This window comes from Nicotiana sylvestris, chromosome 5 (genome assembly GCF_000393655.2).
Source record: "Nicotiana sylvestris chromosome 5, ASM39365v2, whole genome shotgun sequence".
Classification (NCBI taxonomy): domain Eukaryota; kingdom Viridiplantae; phylum Streptophyta; class Magnoliopsida; order Solanales; family Solanaceae; genus Nicotiana; species Nicotiana sylvestris.
The window spans coordinates 123881102-123902521 of record NC_091061.1 but is presented as its reverse complement, the minus strand read 5'-3'; the positions used below and the strand labels follow the sequence as shown (position 1 = coordinate 123902521).

Genomic DNA, 21420 nt, shown 5'->3' with positions numbered 1-21420 from the left:
TACTTTTACTGAGACTTCTTAAGTTAAAACACTATGTATTTTCTTTAGCTTGTGATTCATGAGATAATAGCCTAGCTCGCTAGTGATATTGTGTGCTTTGGTCCTAGGCCTTCACGGGTTTAAAATGCATCAGTACGGTGTAAGGCTTATTAACTTATATACCCAGCATCTCTCTTGTGTTTTGCCGATATGGGACTCTGTCTAAAGTCTGGGGTATTGCATACACCTCCTCTTATGGACTCAGCATCCTCGCTGAGGTTTGCCCCACCGTATGGGATTCGCCTAGACTCAGCACTGAGGTTTGCCCCGCCTAACCGGAATTTGCCTAAACTCAGTTGAACTCTGACCCACCATCGACAAGGCTGACCCAAGAGTGTATCTGATACCATCTTGTCACGACCCAAGTTCTCCCTCCGTGAACTGTCGTGACAGCACCTAGTCTATACGACTAGGTAAGCCTAACAAATTGCGTAATATAAATTAAAGATACAAATCTAGCCAACTAACAAGTAAATATAAGTAAAGTGGTTAAAATATCGCTCGGCATATACAATAACACTCTCTTAAACCGAACATAGCACTCCCAAAACCCTAAATCTCATGAATCACAAGCTAAAGAAAATACTTAGTGTTCTAACTCCGGAAGTCTAAGCAAAAGTAAATACAAGAAGTCTATAACTAAAAGGGGGAATAGAGAGGGACTTCTAGGTCTGCGGACGCGGCAGATATACCTCGAAATTTCTGGATCACCTCGCCTCACGGATAGTATGGGTGAGCAGAGGAACCTGGATCTGCGAACAAAAAACATGTGCATGAAAGGGCGTGAGTACACCATGGTGGTACCAAGTAAGTGTCAAGCCTAACCTCGGTCGAGAAATGACGAGGAAAAGTCAGGGCCCTACTAGTTATATATATAACAAGGTAGAACAGTAAGAAATTTGCAGTAAAATTTAAATACTAACAGTTAATAAAGATGAAATAACAGAAAGAAATAACTCAGTATACAGAGAAAGCAACAGGGATTCTCCCGGGATAACGCCCCGTAGTCCCAAACGTAAACGTGCAAAGGTTCTCCCGAGATACCGTCCCGTAGTCCAAATTGTAAATGTGCAGGGGATCTCCCGGAATACCAATCCGTAGTCCCAAAGTAAATATCCAGTACAGGGGGATTTCTCGGGATAACGTCCTGTAGTCCCAAATTAAACATGCAAGGGGGAACTCCCGAAAATCTGTTCCGTAGTCCCAAAGTAATACACAACAGTATCCACAAGGAAATTTAATGTTCTATACAAGCTCATATCAAGAAAAACATGTAATTCTACCCTAAACATGCTACACAGAATTCAAGTAAAACAGCTAAGACACGTAAGCATGTTTTCCTAAGCTAAACAGGAGGTTTCAAATACTAGTATTGCTCAATTAAAGGAAAAACACAGATATTTACTTTATGAAAACGTGGATTTTCAACAATTAGCACATGTACGCACTCGTCACCTCATGTACAAGGCATTCATGTAACAACAATACCAAAATCCTAAGGGGAGTTCCCCCACGCAAGGCTAGGCAAGCCACTTACCTCGAACCAAACTCAATCAATTCGGAATCACGCTCTTGCCACGAGTTTCCAACTCCGAGTGGCCCAAATCTAATCTAATCAATTTCGTAACGTAAATATAACTACAAACAACTAATTTAGCTAATGAAATCGAAGCTAAGGCAAGAAAATAGAAAATGCCCAAAAATTCTCCCCCGGGCCCACATCTCGGAATCGGGTAAAAATTACAGATTATGAACACTCATTCACTCACGAGTTCACTCGTACAAAAATCATCCCAATACAATGTCAAATTCTTATTAAAAACTCAGATTTTCCATTGACGAACATTTTCCCCCATTTCCAAACTTTTACCATCCAATTCCTTAATTATATGAGAAAAATAACAATAGATTAATGTATTATAACCAAATTAGAGTTAGAATTTGTTACCCTATAGTTCTCCTTCAAAATCTCTCAAGGAATCGCTTTCTACCGAGCTCAAAATCAGTTTTAGAAGTTATGAACTCAAACCCTCGATTTCACTCTTTTCTGCCCAGTAATTTCTGCTTCTGCAAGGGGGCAACCGCACCTGCGGTCCCGCTTCTCCGGCTCAGACTCCGCACCTGCAGAAATTCATTAAGCCTCCAAATTCCACACCTGCGCCCCTTTACTCGCAGATGCGGTTCCGCTTCTCGATCCTTGAGCTGCATCTGCAACAGTTGATCTACAAGCCTCAGACCACATCTGCGGTCAACAAACCGCTTCTGCGGCGCCGCACCTGTGGTCCTAACTCCGCAGGTGCGAAACCAAAAGGTTCAGTACATCAGAAAATTGCCTAAGTCCAAATTCAATTCCGTTAAGCATCTGAACTCACCCGAGGCCCCCGGGACCTCAACCAAATATGCCAACCAATCCTAAAACATCATAGGAACTTAGTCAAACTCTCAAGTCACATCAAACAACCCTAAAACCATGAATCACCCTCCAATCCAAGCCTAATGAACTTGAAATCTCAAGAATTCTACAACCGATATCGAAACCAACTACACCATGTCCGATTGACCCCAAATTTTGCACACAAGTCACATTCAATACTACGGAAATATCCCAACTTTCGGAATCGGATTCCGACCCTGATATCAAAATTTCACTATCGATCCGGAAACTTCAAAAATTCAACTTTCGGTATTTCAAGCCTAAATAAGCTACGGGCCTCCAAAACACAATCCAAACACTCCCCTAAGCCCAAAATACCCAACAGAGCTAACGGAATCGACGGAATTCCATTCCGAAGCCGTCTTCACATTGTTCCGACTACGGTCCAAATTCTAAAGCTTAAGCTCTCATTTAGGGAGTAAGTGTCCCAAAACACTCCGAAACTCATAATGAATCATCCTGGAAAATCACAATAGCAGAAATAAAAACCTGGGGGAAGCAGTTAATAGGGGATCGGGGCGTAAATTCTCAAAATGATCTGATGGGTCGTTACATGAACATACGCTCAAGTTCGTAATCATCATACGAACCTACTGGAACCTTCAAATCCCGATTCCGAGGTCGTTTATTCAGATGTCAAACCTTGGTCAACTCTTTCAACTTAAAGCTTCTGAATTGAGAATTTTCCTTCCAAATAAACTCCGCCCTTTAGAAATTCAATTCCGACCACATGTACAAGTCAAAAACATGAAACGAAACTACTCAAGGCCTCAAACCGCCAAACAACACGCTAGGGCTCAAAACGACTGTCCGGGTCGTCACAGCAACCAACCCCGTTCATCATGAAATTACCAAGCACATAGACGTAGACTGTCTATATCAGAGAACTGATTGAAGATCGGAGCATTAATCTGAGGCATATATCCTCTAAAGATCAACTAATTGATTTGTTCACAAAGGCCATGTCAAGAAGTCGACACTATTATCTTATGTGATACACAACATTAGTTTGAGGAAGGGGAGTTGACTATCCTTATTTAGCAGTCCAATTTTGAGGATCTCCCAAAATGGCTAAGGGTCAAATTGTTAGCAAATTAGCAACCCAATTTCAAGTATCTTTATATAGCAATTAGTAGCTAGGTATTAATCAAGAGATAATTGAGAGTCATTTACTTGTATAAATACCTTGTAAGTACGTCATACAGTTTTAATCATTGAAATACATCAGAATTTTGAATTTTTTCATTCCTAATTGTTCTGAGTCTCTGTTTATTCATCTAAGAGAAACAAAATCTCTCTCTAAACTTTTTATCTATTTGTTTTGCATCTCTATTACTACTATTTTATAACGGTTTATAGCTATTATATTATTGCTATTGTTTTCCAAGTGCAGTACTAATATGAGCTGTATCTCAGACATGTCGAATCTACACAAGAGATTATTCTTTTATTTTCTTCCCACTTTCTTACTCTTTAAAATTTTGTTTAGGGACCGTCATAAATTAATATGAAGAATAAGAAAAGGTCCTTGACGAGATTTGTGCCCTGTACCATTTAAATACGAGTTAATTTTATTTATGGTCACTGAATTTTTATATTTGCTACCCAAAAGTTACTTTTTTTTGTTACGTAAAAATCATTCAATTTTGTGTTCATTACACAAAAGTCACTTTTCTTTCTTTTGTTACACAAAAGCATTTTACTTTGCTCTAATTATCACAAAAGTCACATTTTTACTTGAAAAGTCTAGTATGCCCTTGATATTATATACTATATAATATATTTTTAACTATATATTTTATTTATAAATAAAATAACTTAATATTATTTTATTTATTATTTTTATAATATATTCGTATATTTAATTTTTTCTTAACGTTAATTTTTCAAAATATATTAGTAGCATTATTAAATTTGTCAGTAACTTTAATATATATTAGTAGAGAAATAAATCGGTAAGTACATTTTCGTGAGAAAATTCGCAGGTAAACAAACAAAGAAAATGAGGGAAAAAATCATATGCTAATCTGAAGAAAAATCCCTAGGTAACTCTACATGTGAATTTAGCTGGGATATTTTCTTGGGGATTTACCTTGGCAATTAGTTATTTGGGAAATTATACTACTATAAATTCGGGAAAAAAAGTCCAAAAAAATCTACCAAAGTTGGTCGGTAATGGCCAATAATAGTCCAAAACGCGACCATTAACGTGTGGTCGGTATTTTGAAGGTCGGTATATAATATCAAGGGCATAATAGATTTTTTAAGTAAAAACGTGACTTTTGTGATAACTAGAGCAAAGTAAAATGATTTTTGTGTAACAAAAGAAAGAAAAACGACTTTTGTGTAATGAACACAAAGTTATTTTTACGTTACAAAAGAAAGAAAATTGATTTTTGGGTAACAAACACAAAAGTTCAATGATCATGGATAAAATTATCTCTTTAAATACAAATTGAAGTGGAATTGTAACTCCAATTTTAGTACTATATGATAGCAGTATTTATATTTCTTTGCCGATTTGTTCTTTCTAATATTGGGTTTAATTGTAAATACTAACTTAATTTTTGTTTTGAAAAAAGAAAACCAAATAGATCTGCGATATGGATGTTTTAGTCAAGATTCTTTTTTGGGTCGAAAGCAAAATGTTTAATTGTTATATATTTATTTTCTGTTCTTTTCTCTATATATAAATGATATAATTAACGTGGTTTAATCCATATACCCAAATAGTTTAAGCCGCCCATTATTTTGCACAAGTAATATTAGGGAGAAATTCAAAAATAGCCAGATTTACAAGTGGTCATTCAAAAATAGCCACAGTTTCAAAAGTAATCGAAATTTAGCCACTTTTCATGTAAAGATAAATCTGAACGAAAATACTGTTCAAAATCCGAAAAAATACTCCAGCATAATATACTGGAGTTTACTGGAACTCCAGTCTAATATATTGAAATTCCAGTATAATATACCGGTCCAACAAAATATACTGGAGTTTGGAGCACCAGTGCTCCAGTCTCCAGTATATTATACTGGAGCCAGCAAAGTATACCGGTCCAGCATAATATGCTGGAAGTTCATACATAGGTGCACCGAACTCCAGTATATTATGCTGGATCGGTCTCTGTTGCAACAAAATAGTGGTTATTTTTTATTGACTTAATAACGCTAGCTATTTTTAAATGACCAGTCCCAAAAACTAATTAGATCGTGCTATTTTAACATAATATTATGTTATGAAGAAGTACCGTCGTATTAAAGTTAGAACTTAAGACTATATCAACTAAAATTGCGTTTTCTACTATGCACGCAATTCTGTATGCATGTTGAAGATCGCGGAATTAACTTGTACAAATAATAATTAAACATCAATCTCAAACAAATTGGGATCTTCTATATACATCTGATTGCTTCATTTAAGCTCAACCATATCAAAGGATTATACATCATATACTTTAAATTCTTTTTCTCTCTTTTCAGTTTTCATTTACATCAGAATCAAGTCGACCATCATCAAGAAGAATTACAAAGTAATAAATCATAAAATATCATAAACGATATAAATAAGTAGTACTACTTCTTTAATAAGAAAAATTAAGTGCACTTATGTTCATATCACAAACTACTGGAACATATTACGTACTTTAACACACTCTATATTGCTAGCTAGGGATTTCCAAAATCTTTACAAAATGAAAATATTAACTAAATACATGTCAAACTTAATTAAAAGATTTGCATGAAATTAACCACCAATATATACATTCCAACCAAGCATCTATGGTATCTTCATCTTCCATTCCAAGTTTATCTGCAGTCTCAGTGCCCCTAATTCTCTTTCCATCACAAGTAAACATTATTACTTCATATTTTAGCCCAATTCTATCAGAATAATCATGTAAGAATCTTAACAGAGGAACATCTTTTTCGCAGCTGAAGAAGAAATCTTCCTTATCTTGCATTTGTAGTTGTACTCTAATAGTTGCATGAGAAGTACTTTTCCCCTTAACGTTTGATGCTTCCATTTCCATTCCTTTTCATTTGTATTCTCAACATACTATTTATAGTATATGATGAAGAATTTCTTGAGTTGAGACCTCTTCATGAGAAAGAAAGCCCTTTTAAATTCCAATTATTGGAATACTAAAGGATAGGTTCATTGATATAGACATAGAGAAAAGAGATGCAAATAAATAATCTCCTGCAAATAAATATGAGTTGGGACGATTACACTAATCTCTCTGCCATTTGGTTAGAAGTCAAATAGATAGATCGGTGGTCACCTTTTCACATTGTCAGCACAATTTAACTGATCATATATAGGTTCTCACTCTATTTTACAGGTTGCTATATCATACTTGATATGAAGAGGTGAAAAATATAAACGCCTACCATCAATGCACATAACTTAAAACTTTTTATAGGTAAGTTACTTCTTTTATTTTCTCTCTTTTTTCCATATTCAACGTGAGAATATGAATAGTCCAATTAACTAGGGAAATTTTCATAAATCACTATCTTTTAATGTTAATTAGCTATCTATAGATACTATTTGTTATATTACGGATTGTAGATACGTTTTCTGTTGTTATAAGATGTATTAGATGTATTTAAGCTACTGTATTTATGAATACAGTAGCAAAAATAGACGTGAATCAGGGAAGTCCAGCTAATCAGTTGTTGTATTCGACTATATTCATAGCGTGAAACATGGGATTACAGCTGGACAGATTATTGTATTCGACTTTATTCACGGCGTGAAACAGAGGATTACACTGTTTTTAAACGGAAAGTGAATCAATTAACATAATAGACTCCTAATATAACTCAACAAACTCAAATATAACACACAAATTTTATATTTTCAGTTATAAAAAAGATTCTCAACCGAAAAATACCCCCAAAAACATAGCAATCTTCAGAGAAATTATATAATACATCTAAATACATAATTATATTAATTAAAAAACATATGAATACATTCATGACATATAGCGAGATAGTGAATACAATGAAATACATAGAATACACCGGGATAAATTGAAATACAATGAAAAAAAGATAGTGAATACAATGAAATACACGGAATACAGCGAGATACATTGAATTATAATAAAAAAAATACAATGAAATACATGAAAATACATCGTGATACATTGAAAACACATTGAAATATATTAACAGAAAATCAAGTTGCTCAGCCCCAAACTCCGTCGTCTTTGTTCAAGAACAAACCCTAATTTTTGGCGAATCCGCCGTCGAGCAAAAATCCTCGCGAATGAAGACAAATCGTTCTTGAATGAAAGCAGGAACAGCATCATTGGACGAGAAGAAAAAGAGTGTACATATAAATTGCCGTCGTTGCCTTCTTTGTTATCCCCTAAGAATTAGGATCACATGATTTGCCATTGAGATTCGATCACTATCTTGGAAAATAGGTATTACAGAGATGCTGGAGCAAAACCATTATGGCCAATGTCAAGTGGTCATCATAATTCTCATAGCTGTTAGCGTGTGAGATAGGGTAAGTTCTCTGTGGAGAGAACAAAGAGGGGTTTTGGTGCGGAGAGGTGATGTGAGCATCGTGTTTTCAGGAAATGGGGAAAAGAATGACATGTATCAAAGTAGAGAAAAAAAAAATATTGTAACTGAATAGCGTATTTAATGGTTTCGGGATAGGAGGTAACCAAAATTAGATATTTTGCTATAAACATTAAAAGATATCTATAGAATATAATTTTTTTAGATGGTATAAATTTAAAATAAATAAGGTGTTAAACCTTCGCTATAGGAGGTAAAAATTCCTAACTTTTTAAACTTCCAAGTGGTAATAAAGCTTCTTTAATTACCAAAAAAAAACTTTAAACTTGTGATGCTGCCATTTAAATTATACCTTTTAATCATTCAATTGCTCTTTGGGGACATGGTGAAGTTGTTCCAATAGGCATAAATGAGAAGATCAAGCTACTGGTTTATATAATCAGTTCAAAAGGCGAGGATGTCATAAACAATTGACTACAACATAAATTCTATAAAAGACAGAAGACATCATGTTTTGTATGAAGACCGAACACTAGATGAAATACAGCTAATCGACATTATATTAACTTTTCCACAGAGGTTTCAACTATTTATAGCGAGAGTGCAATCAAAGATTTGAGAAGAGTGCTCGGCCTTAGTTGAAACAATCAAAGGTGTCAATGGACCGATTTCACTAGTAGAGCACTACTCATTACAATCCACACATCCTTTCTCTCGTGGCTTGTCATTTATACTCAAAATATTTCCAATCCACACATCCTTACTCTTGTGTCTTGTCATTTATACTCACAATATTTCCTCCTTGTTTTTGGTTTACATTCGCTTACCCTCGAAGCTGAACCGAGTATGCTCCATATGCAAGTTTTGGCGCTCACCTAGGGTCTCCCTGCTGATCCTTCAAAGTTAGATGACTTCTTTCAAACTGACACTTGAACAGCGTGTTCAGTCCAATACTGTCATTTAAAATGAGAGCAGAATCACTAAACAAGGAAATATATAGAACCCCATTCTTCCTGATAAAATTTACATACCAAGAACCACACAGCCCCTCAGAATTATACATGCTAGTAGTAACTTCTGTCAGATGATGTCAATAAAAGAAACAATTGGTGGCACACAAATGCGTAAACCTACCGACACTTCATCCTTCAAAATCAAGTTCAATTGTCATGAACCTAGCATTGGCATGGCAATGCACTCGTAAGCCTCTGATGTTGCTCCCTAGCTCGTTTGCCTGGAGCTTCTGATGATGACCGGGGAATAAAAGATTAAAATGTACAATGAGAATGCTATCCGGGTACAACCAGCAACATTGGAGCATTCAAAGCCTTTATAGGCTCTCAACTTTATATTAGTGCATACATTTATCGTATCCAAGTTAACACTTTGAATACTTAGTCTTCTTTAGTAAAGATGGCGTAAGTTGATTGAATCAATCAAATAAAAGTTAGTGAGCAAGTCTTCACCACAATGAGGGGCGTCTATGAAAATAAAACACCGGAAGAAATATTAAGTAGACTGGAATATGGATTCTTAACTTTGAGGCGGTTGAATATTAGTGGATACAATGGGTATACATAGTACCTTTTTCAGTCGAGATAAACTTTGATGTCGATACCATTATCAATGAGGGACTGAACAACTGCTCTAATTTTTCCTTCGAACTTGTCCCTATCTCTAGGAGTATAAGAAGCAGTGTATACATCAGCCTCTCTTGCCCTGTCAGCCAAAATCTGTCCTACAGACAAGCATGCAGGAATATCACTTCGTGATTTGAGCACTGCCTTGATGTCTTTAGAGTTTGTACCAGCTACTGCAACCTGTTTGCATGTAACTCTATGGGTGATAGAGGCTGAAACAAAGCGCTTTGATATGAAAACATCAAGGGTGAATGGTTCCATGTAAGCTACAGTCCGTTGCTTGAAAGAAACATGCTTGTTTGGGTTCTTGGACTTTTTTCCCTTCTGGTAAGTGTATGGTCGGCTATTGTCATCGTCAAGGAAATCTTCTACACCAAAAAAGCTTCTAGGTGCTAAACAAGGCTGTCAAATGAAGCAACAAAATTATTCAGGGTGCTATGTTTTCAAGAATATCTGGGTGCATCTTTCTAATAAGATATAAATCCTTATGCAGATTAACATTGATTGTTCTATACACATATGTCAAGTGTAATACCTAGAAAAGATATATACAGGTAAGTGGAAACACCCAAATTTCGCAGATGAAATAGAACTTGTATACTTTTTAACACTTGCAAATGAAATAACATTTTATCAGTACTGTAATGCTACAAACACGGAGGCAAAGCAATGACTGTGCACATCATGTGCTAGCACACAAACACCAAACCTTGATATATACTTGAACACAATTTTCCCTACTTCTCTTTTCCGTAACTCTTACTCCTAACAAAAGGGAAAAGTGTTAGGTGCTACAGCAAGCCCACATATACAAACATTGGAGGCGGAAGGCCACATTTGTAACATCACAACTCTGCAACCATGGAAAGAAAGACACAAGTATACAAACATGTAAGCAGGGCCAGGGGCGGAGCTAGCTCTTCGGCTACGAGTTGAGCCGAACCCAATAGCTTCGGTCCAAACCTTGTATTACTCCTAAAAAATCTATTGAATAAGTACAAATTATTAATTTAGAACCCACTAACTTAAAAGACTCAGAATTCCGAACCCATAGGCTTCAAGTCCTAGCTCCGCCTTTGAGCAGGGCTGACAGCTTGTGCTACATAGATGGAGTGAACAGCTTTTCGCTTCTCTCTCTTGCTCGAGAGTTATACCTTATTATTATATTTCTTTTTGGGTGAAAGAGTCATTCCTTTTTTTTGCCAGTGAAGCACAGGCACTTAGTCACTTCGAGCTTCATTCCAAGCTAGAAATGAGCTAGGGCCTTGACTTGGAACCTATAATATATTGGTACGTTTTTTATTTGATGAAGATCCAAGCCAAAAGATTAAAGGAGTTGTCCTTCCATTCTAGGAATCCCTTCCTTTTATAAAATCCAAACTTACCTGTATACTTCATTATACAAAAGCAAAGGTGAAAAAATAACGATAAGCACACTAAAACAAACATAAAGTTAAAAATTTTATTAAGCTAGTTTCTCTCAAGAACAACATTCACCTAGCCAACTTGCCTGTACTTCAAATTTAGCATATGCTTGTCTCAAAGATTAAGCCATGCATGTGTAATGTTACGCAACGCCTTCCTGATGATCTTTGGAAGGGCAACGTAAGGCTAAGCAACCGATGTCAGTGCGGTTGCTGTCCGCCAATGAGGTCCTCGCCGCACGCTAGACTAGATTGTCAGTGCCGTGCGGGAAAACCAATGTCGTGAGCAAATTGCGAAAGCTGAGAGAGAATTGGGTTTTGAATAATGATGATGATTTTATTGATGAATGAAAATGCTGATTACAATGATGTGGTGTCGAGGGGGAGAGACACCAGAAAATGCTGATTGAAATGTTTGATTGTTTGGTCCCCCTTAATAATGCTTAAAAAAAATAAACCAACATTACAAGACTAGTCCTAATAAAGCTGTAGAAGCACACTGAAATGAAAATGATGAAAACTAGTCTATGATTACAATGAAAAGGACTTAGATTATTACAAGGAAAAACTAAGTCCGATGGCAGCATCTTTGTCTTGCGGGTCAGGGTCTGCGCGCGCGTTGCTGTGGGCGCGCGCGACACTTGATGTGCTGGCCTGAGGCTGGGCACTGGTGCTTGGCATCAGGGTCTGTGCGCGAGGCGCTGTTGGAATGGGCCTGCAGCTGGGCGCTGGCGAGGCATCAGGATCTGCGCGCGCGGCATTGTCAGGGCGCGCGGCGCTGTTGTCATTGGCCAGCCCTTGGGCGCTGGCGAGAGGCATCGGTGGGGCGACAGAGGCACATGCGCGCTTGTCACTTGGCGCAGCCAAGACCACGGGGCCGACCATGGCGCTAGGCATTGTGAGGCTTGCTAGGCCGCCATGGGGCGCGGCCAAGGGGTCATGGGGCATGTCTGGAAAGCAGCCCATGACATTCTCCCCCACCTGAGTTGGCGCCGTCCTCGGAGCCTTATGATGATGATGATGATGATGATGATTATTCTGATGGTTGTTGGATGGGAGGTCTGCGCCCCTCTGTTCTTTGAGCTTGCTGTTGTAGCGAAGCAATGATTGCATGCGGCTGACATGGAAGACTGGATGGATCTTCCACCAGGATGGAGTTTTGACCTGGTATGTGGACTTCCCAATGCGTTTTTCAATGGGCAGGGGCCCGATGTATTTTTGTTGCAGCCGAGGGTCATGGGTCCTTTCTGCAAACAAGTACTGCTTTGGGATGCGTAGCATTACTTTGTCCCCTGGTTGATGTTGGGAAAAGCAACGCTTTTGTTCGGTGAACCTTTTTGCCCGCTCTTGGGCCCTGATGAGATAGCTCCGCACTATCTCCATGTTGCGCTCCCATTCGCTCGAGAAGTTGGCAGCTCGAGGAGATTTCGGCATGGTTGAGGCATTCACCGTTTGCGGGAGAAGCGGTTGCTGTCCGGTAACAATTTCAAAAGGGCTCTTGTTTGTATGATGGCTCTTTTGAGAATTGAAACACAGTTGAGCAGCATCCAGGAGCTTCACCCAATGCTTCTGTGATCCGGTTGCGAAGTTGCGGAGATATTCCTCCAGCATGTCATCGAACCGGTCTGTCTGGCCATCCGATGGTGGATGGATGTCTGTGTTGTGACTCAATGTTGACCCAAAGCACCTGAAGAGATGGGTCCAAAAGTTGCTAGTGAAGCGTGAGTCGCGCCTACTAACAATGTTTTTGGGCAGGCCCCAATGTTTGACAATGTGCGAGAAGAAGAGTCGAGCTGTATCTTCTGCTGATGCATTTTTCGGGGCTGCTATGAAGGTTGCATAGTTTGAAAATTGATCTATGACAACCATGATGGATGCAAGATTGCCGACTTGGGGCAATCCCGTGATGAATCTGAGGGAAACACTTTCCCATGGTCTCTGAGGGACATGTAATGGCTGCGAGGGTCCCGGCTGTGATGAGTGATCCGACTTGTCCTTGTGGCATGGCTGACAAGTCTTCACACGATGATGAGCGTCACCAGTCTTTTGAGGCCGATGACATGATGACTGATTGTTGCTGCGAAGGGTAGCCTGAACCTGGGGTTCATGTCTGTTGACTACCTTCTCCAACTGCATGGCCGAGATGTTTTCAGCGGCCATCTTTATGGGAAAGCATGGTATGGTGCAGGGCTTGGCCCCTTTTTCTCCCATCATCAGGAGCATGTTGGCATATGGTACCGGAATGGTGTTGGTTTGCCTCATGAACTCCAAACCCACTATGATGTCGAAGTCATCTATGATTGCGATGCGCAGGTCGATGCTTCCTTTGTATGGGCCAAGTTTCACTGGGACATTTGTAGCTGTTCCACCCAATGTCTGAGGTGGTGAGTTGATAGCCTTGACGCGGCCTTTGCTCTTTTGTACAACAAGACCTAGGCGCTCTACTTGTGTTGATGACAAGTAGTTGTGGGTGGCACCCGTGTCTATCAATGCGTGAAGGGGCTTGCCGTTCACTTTCAGCTCGACGAACATTAGGGTCCTCGCTTGTTTAGGAGGCCTCTCGTCCATCTTTTCCTTCCCTTTCTTGGTGATTGGGACTGATGTTTTCTTAGGAGGACATGCACTGGTCCCCGCTAAGGCATGTGGGATAGAGCCAACAATTGCATTGAAGGCGCCTACCTGGTTGTCTTCTGATGTGTCTGATGCATCTGTCTCATCCTCGACAGTCTGATGAGCATTGACCTTGATGTTTGGGCATTCATTGTTCCAATGTGCCCCGCCGCAATGACGGCATTCTGAGGGAGGCTTTCTCCCCTGATTGTTGTTGATGGATGCAGCACTGTTGCTGTTGGAGGGAGGAGTCTTAGTTTTGGATGCACTCCGATCTCCCCCACTTTTGCTTGGGCCACCATTGCTGGGATGGTGCCCGTTGGATCCCCCTCGGACAGACGGCTGGGGCCTGTCGTTCTGAGTTCCCAAATGATAGTCGCCAAGGCATTCTGCAGCTTGAATGGCCTTGGGCAGGGTGTCTACCCGTTGTCGCTGTAGTTCCATACGGGCATGAGGTTTCAAACCTTCTATGAATGCGAAGAGTTTGTCTTTGTCCCCCATGTCGCGTATGTTTAGCATGAGTGCGGAGAATTCGCGCACGTACTCCCTCACTGATCTGGTGTGGCGGAGGTCCCGTAGCTTTCTCCTGGAATTGTATTCCACATTTTCGGGAAAGAACTGCAGGCGTATGGCTACCTTCAATTCGTCCCATGTCTGAAGAGTATCTTCACCGGCCTTGATGGCTTCGTGTTTGACCCGCCACCAAAGTTTGGCATCGCCCTGAAGATACATGGCAGCAGTCGCTACCTTTTTGGATTCCTCCAAATGGCCCACGGCATCGAAGTATTGTTCGATGTCGAAGATGAAGTTTTCCACTTCTTTAGCATCCCGGGATCCGTCGTATGGCTTTGGCTCCGGTATCTTAAGCTTTTGTGGAATGGGGGTGAGGTCTGCTGCACCCCTGATGTGATGGTTGCCTTCTCGAAGTAGGCTCTGTAAGGCAGCATTGACAACGTTGAGCTTGTCTGTCAAGTCGTTTATGGTTTGCTGCATGGCAGTTAGTCTGTCTGCCTCATGTTGCTGATGGGCTAAATCGTCGGCACGCTCCTGTTGGAGGTCCTCAAATTTGCCATGAATATTGGCAGTTTCAATGGCTGCCGTTTGTCGGTCCTCGTCGGAGTCACGACTGATGTTTGCAATGTCATTTTCCGCCTGCCGCATTCGGCGGTCCAGGTCGTCCAACCTTTGCACTAGGTTGTTGTTTTGATCAGGCACCGTATCCACGATGGGTCGTAATCGGTCAACCGTCTCTTCTAGGGATGCTAGACGCTCCCCATGATTCACCATGGTCAGAAATGGTGATGATGGCAAATGTGTTCCCTCGTCCGATGTCGAGCCTAGGCTCTGATACCAACTGTTACGCAACGCCTTCCTGATGTTCTTTGGAAGGGCAACGTAAGGCTAAGCAACCGATGTCAGTGCGGTTGCTGTCCGCCAATGAGGTCCTCGCCGCACGCTAGACTAGATTGTCAGTGCCGTGCGGGAAAACCAATGTCGTGAGCAAATTGCGGAAGCTGAGAGAGAATTGGGTTTTGAATGATGATGATGATTTTATTGATGAATGAAAATGCTGATTACAATGATGCGGTGTCGAGGGGGAGAGACACCAGAAAATGCTTGCTTGAAAATGTTTGATTGTTTGGTCCCCCTTAATAATGCTTAAAAAAAATAAACCAACATTACAAGACTAGTCCTAATAAAGCTGTAGAAGCACACTGAAATGAAAATGATGAAAACTAGTCTATGATTACAATGAAAAGGACTTAGATTATTACAAGGAAAAACTAAGTCCGATGGCAGCATCTTTGTCTTGCGGGTCAGGGTCTGCGCGCGCGTTGCTGTGGGCGCGCGCGACACTTGATGTGCTGGCCTGAGGCTGGGCACTGGTGCTTGGCATCAGGGTCTGTGCGCGAGGCGCTGTTGGAATGGGCCTGCAGCTGGGCGCTGGCGAGGCATCAGGATCTGCGCGCGCGGCATTGTCAGGGCGCGCGGCGCTGTTGTCAATGACCAGCCCTTGGGCGCTGGCGAGAGGCATCGGTGGGGCGACAGAGGCACATGCGCGCTTGTCACTTGGCGCAGCCAAGACCACGGGGCCGACCATGGCGCTAGGCATTGTGAGGCTTGCTAGGCCGCCATGGGGCGCGGCCAAGGGGTCATGGGGCATGTCTGGAAAGCAGCCCATGACAGTAAGTATGAACAAATTCAGACTGTGAAACTGCGAATGGCTCATTAAATCAGTTATAGTTTGTTTGATGGTATCTACTACTCGGATAACCGTAGTAATTCTAGAGCTAATACGTGCAACAAACCCCGACTTCTGGAAGGGATGCATTTATTAGATAAAAGGTCGACGCGGGCTAGAAATGAGCTAGGGCCTTGACTTGGAACTTATAATATATTGGTACGTTTTTTATTTGATGAAGATCCAAGCCAAAAGATTAAAGGAGTTGTCCTTCCATTCTAGGAATCCCTTCCTTTTATAAAATCCAAACTTACCTGTATACTTCATTATACAAAAGCAAAGGTGAAAAAATAACGATAAGCACACTAAAACAAACATAAAGTTAAAAATTTTATTAAGCTAGTTTCTCTCAAGAACAACATTCACCTAGCCAACTTGCCTGTACTTCAAATTTAGCATCTACTGTGAATACTAGTTTACTACAACCTTGCATGATATCACATAACAGTTAAAACCAAAAATGCACACTTTCTTCCTTATTAGCTTACTCTTTTCCATTAAAGCAATATCATCCATAAATAATACAAGCATTTGTATGTATAAGCATAATATAGATTCCTCGAACCATCTACACGAAATCAACAATAAGAGTTCATCTCAACACAATAGGTGGTTATCTCAAAATGCCATTATGTCCAAAGTATTATTATCCGATTAGATTAAGAAATGCATTGCACCTATGAGGGAAACTAAATTTTCCTTATTACTTAGAAACGTCCAACACCGTCAAGCATTTACTTTTCACAGTTTCACCTTTTTGACAGTCACATGATTCTAGCAAAGATTGAATTCTTTTTGTCAGTGTTTTCAAGTTATTTGACCCTATATGGAACAGCTTTTCATTTCAGTATGTCTTAATGAGTATCTAAAAATTGTTAGGTCATACTAATTTCAACACTATTCCACCTTTCATTTTCAAACACAGCTGTACATAACTCTATCATTCAAGGTCTAAAACAATTTAAATTTCCTTTAATCTCGGATTATATTCACTAGCCAAAGCTATCTATGCACATATGAAAAATAGAAAGGCTACATGAAGTAGTAGATCAAGACAAATAAATTTACCTTTGCAGTATGAAAGCCACTAATTTGCGCACATAGAACAGGCCTAATTGCCTGGCCTCCTCGCACACATAACGTTTCAGAAACTAGTTTCAGCATACTCACATATGAAAGATACCTTTAAAAATAAGCAATGGTATTAGTTCGTGGGTACTAGTCCTGTCCAAACAATAGATATGCAATGCACATCATACAAAATGGTAGCACAACGCAACTAAACAACAGAAAATACTCCCTCCATCACAAATAACAAATATATCCTAGTCTTTCATAAGCACAAATAATTCCATTTTCAGGTGTTATTCCATGAACAAAATTCCAAAGTCATTAACTATTTGAATCCAAAGTTGGGGTCAGAACAAATCAGAACCCACCTATTTTTGGGAGGCATAGTTACTTAACTGATATTCAAATTCAAATTCCGGTGGCATAGTTTTCCAACAAACTAACTTTTAACAATTATTTTTAGTAGTTTCTTCATTCACTACTGATATAAAGAAAATTTATTTCTTAAATTACATGCTCAATATTACATGACATCGGACACAGGGACTAAGAAAGAGAATAGCCCTAATATGCACTACCAGTTAAAAGGAGTAAGTGCATTCACTGAAGCAATATATCGAACAACAAACAAACATTCACCAACCAAAGACTTTCCGCCACCTAACTTGGATGAATTAAAATGATAAAACGTTAAACATGAAAACACATCAGGAATCCATGATAAGAGAAAGTTTTGATGATGAATTTCAGACAGCTGAAAAACATCCTACCTTTCTCCGCTATTTCACCGTTTCCCTTGCTCTTCTCCCTTCCTCAAATTGTTAAACTGAATTTTGTATGTTTAATGAAGAAAAATGAGCTGAAAGGCCCATTTAAAGTGGGCCAATTGCCTAGACAACTTGGGAAAAGTGTCAAATAGACGTTTTAGGACCTATTTAGAGCAGAGAAACTACCAGCTATGTCAGCCCATAAGTAAATTAGTACAAAAACATATCAATTCATAAAATATTATTAATATTAGCCAAATATTATTAATATTAGCCAATTAGTAGTGTCACACCTCCTTTTTCTGAAGAAATAAGGAGTTTTTCCAATTAAAGTGACATTATTCGAAATGGAATTATTTATTTAATTTTAGAGTCGCCACTTGGGAGTGTTTATGGTGTCCCAAGTCACTCTGTTTAAAGTCTATGAAGCCAGAAGACCGGGTAAGGAATTCTGTTAACCCAGGAGAAGGTGTTAGGCATTCCCGGGTTCCGTGGTTTTAGCACGGTCGCTTAAATCATATCTGGCTTAATTAAATTGTTTAATTACTCAATTTAAGAACCTATGTATAACTTTTTTACCGCTTTTAATTATGGCGTTTATGGATTTATCTTGGAAACGAAACACGTGTGTGTGAATCCATTTTATTCGGGTGTCAAAAATCATGTCACGCATAAGTGTACACAATTAGTAACACTTAATTACTACTAAGATTGTTCCCAAAGTCGCGCGAACGAGTACCTTGATTTATTCGGAAATCGCAACTATGTCACGCGAACGTGTACATAATTATGATGATTTGATTAATTAAGAGTGTGCCTAAAAGCATACTATCGATGTGAATTCTTACTGTATTTGGGTTTCATTGTGAGGCCAAAAGATTATGGATATAGTTTTATTGGAGGCCATGAAGTGTTTTACCTTCATGAGAGAGTTTGTTTTTGACTGGGTTCGACAGAAAAGTGGCCTCATTCTTGGTTGAAATCAAATAAGCCCATAAGCCAGAATAACTTTTCAAAACCAATAATATTCAACATGTTAAGGATTTGTGGGTTCAACCTTAATAAACTAATTGGATAATCTGAAAATCCTACAGTCCTCTTTAACCCCCCACAAAACCAACATTGGCCCAATAATTCATTTTATCTTTGATCCTTTGAACTAAAAAAAACCATGTGACCCAATATTTAATTTAAACACACATTCTTATCCTTCAACATTTAAAGGTATAGCGGCAGAACCAATGGGAACAATCAAAATAAATCAATATTCAACTAGTTAAATCACTAAACTAAAGCAAATGAAGTAAACTAATCAACACAACAGAAAACGTTTATGAAGGAAATGCATAGAGCTTTAAGGAAATAAACCGATTAAGAGCAGGTATAATACGTACATAAACAACAAGTGAAAATGAAACTTTTATGGTTGAATTTCTAACCTTTTTGTTGCGTACAAAGAAGCAAACACCGAAAAAAAAACAGCAACCCTTACGATGAGCCAAACAGCAACAAGCAGAATCAACGAAGCAACATCCACAGCATCAAGGGAGATTAAAATTGGACTGATATACGAAGTGAAGCAGCCATAGATCAGCAAAAAAAGCTGTGGATCCCAAAATTTGAAGCAGATCTTGACCAAATCAAAATCAGGAGATTGACCTCATGGGAAATGACAAATTCAAAAGCAAGTACAGAACTAAACTTTTACAAAAATTAAGGTTCAAAACGATTTATAAAAAAATGACTGAGTTTTTGAGTGGAAGTTCTGTGGTAGTTGACGGCGGCGTAACGGCAGAAGATACTGCCGGAAACACTAAAGAGTAGAAGAGTGATCTTTATTTTACTTGCTATTGCCACTAAAGTGCAACAATACTGTGGGTTGTAAAAGGGAGGGGGTCCCGTTTCTATGGGAGTGGGGATGGGGTGACGGCTAGGGTTGGGAAAAATGGGGGAGGTTTTTTCGTCTGTTTTGGAGAGGGGAAAGAGCTGCTAGGTCTTTCTCTCTAGGGGGGTGTCTCTCAGCCGTTCTAAGGGGGAATATTGGGGCGGCGGGTAGTGGGCTTGGACAGATTTGGGATGAGAATTGACAATTGGGCCAATTAGATTTGACTTTTGGCCCAATTTTAACTAAAACCAAACAAGCTATTTATTTCTTTTCTTTATTTTTCTTCCTCTTTTTAATTAAAAATTCTAATTAAATTAAGCACCTAAATCAAATCTAATTTGTGGGATAAATCCTAACATCTATTTATAACATTTAAATAATTGATAAACTTAAAACTAATGAAAGAAAATTACTAATTTAAAACTAAAAGCTAAAAATATAAAAATGACTTGTATTTTTTTTGTGATTTATAATGCATTTAATTAATTTAATTAAATTTTAAATGAAATTAATGTCTAAAATGCGATGAGATGAAAAATTAAACATTTTCTTATGATTTTTTATGGTTTAAAATACTTCAAAATATGCATGAACATTGCAAATAAATGCAAAACATATTGGATAAAAGTAAAGAAAAAATCCTACAATTTTATGTAATAATTAAAAAACTATTTTGGAATATTTTTAGGAGTAATTTTCATTAGGGCAAAAATTCGATGCTCATAGCTGCCGCTTTTTGCTTGGAAACATGAAGAGTTTTCGGGCAAAGATAATGTGAGCAATCATAAACAATTTTTGCCCGTTTGATACTCCATGGGAAGCATTTTTTGAAAAAAGTTTGACTGAACCTTGTTTCGGATGTTGCCTACATATCTTTGGCTATAAAGGAATCATGTCAGTGTAGTTCTGAGAATTTTGGTATCTGGGACTACCGGAAAATTGTGATTTCACTGTTGTTGTTGTTTACTGCTTGCTGAGCTCCTTGTTACACCAAAGTTAAAATAAAAAAGACTAACTAAACCTATCAGCTACGAGTTACAAGATTCTTATTTATGAGTCTTTGAAGCTTGATCTTGAGTCTTGGTTGGTTCTTCACACAGACTCTGATTTGAACCTTGATACTTGCTAGCTGCAGGTGCTAGTTTATTCTTCTTCAGCTTTTCGGATCAAGACGGGACGTGCAAAGCTTGTGACTTCAATCATGTCTTGAGCAATCCACATCTTTTCTCCGTTTTTGCTCTTTGAATTCACTTCTTTTCCTTTTCTTTTCTCTATTTTGGATTGAGACTTCTTTTGGTTATCTCGAACCCTATGCCTCGAGGTATAACCTGCTCAGGCACCAAAATAAATAAATGAACAAAAAATTTCTGCCCCAGGTTTCACTAGGAAAATTTCGTGAGTTATTGGTAACAAAACTCTATATTATTTCATTATTAAAAGTAATAAAAGGTCGAGATTGGTGTACCCTGAGAAAACGGAGACTGGGGAATAGAGACTCTATATATAAAATAAAAGCAACTAAGGAGTGAAGACCCTATGTTAGAAAAGCTACTAGGGAGTGGAGATCTTATATCAAAAATAAAAATCAAATAGGGAGTGGAAACCCTATGTCGGAAAAGTAGACTAGGGAGTGGAGACCATATATCTAAAATAAAATCAAATAGGGAGTGGAGACCCTATGTCTGAAAATCATTAACTAAGGAGTGGAAACTCTATGTCTAAAATAACTTTAACTTGTGAATGGAGATCCTATGTCTAAAAATCATC

General features: G+C 38.8%; 1 protein-coding gene across 4 annotated transcripts; it reads right to left on the bottom strand.

Annotated features, from left to right (window-relative positions):
* Positions 1-8424: 8424 nt before the first annotated feature.
* On the bottom strand, positions 8425-19778 carry LOC104223614 (uncharacterized). 4 transcript variants are annotated; one of them, XR_011407670.1, is made up of 5 exons: positions 19208-19769; positions 16999-17113; positions 9599-10056; positions 9149-9257; positions 8425-8967 (listed from the first exon to the last, which is right to left on the bottom strand). XR_011407670.1 is itself a non-coding variant. In XM_009775069.2 (4 exons), exons 2-3 carry the CDS (start codon positions 17092-17094, stop codon positions 9604-9606), a joined length of 549 nt encoding a protein of 182 aa, XP_009773371.1. In that variant the 5' UTR covers positions 17095-17113; positions 19208-19769; the 3' UTR covers positions 8425-8967; positions 9599-9603. The 4 variants fall into 4 exon arrangements, 2 of the variants coding, with proteins under 2 accessions (XP_009773371.1, XP_009773372.1); XR_710149.2 differs by having other exon boundaries at positions 9149-10056; positions 19208-19778; XM_009775069.2 differs by lacking the exon at positions 9149-9257.
* Positions 19779-21420: the final 1642 nt, after the last annotated feature.

What these genes read in the sequence shown, in the direction of transcription:
- LOC104223614 (XM_009775069.2), bottom strand. Translation starts at nt 17,094, where the DNA reads ATGCTGAAACTAGTTTCTGAAACGTTATGTGTGCGAGGAGGCCAGGCA. An exon ending in GTGGCTTTCATACTGCAAAG is followed by an intron (nt 10,057 to 16,998) that starts GTAAATTTATTT and finishes TTCATTTGACAG; the next exon opens with CCTTGTTTAGCACCTAGAAG.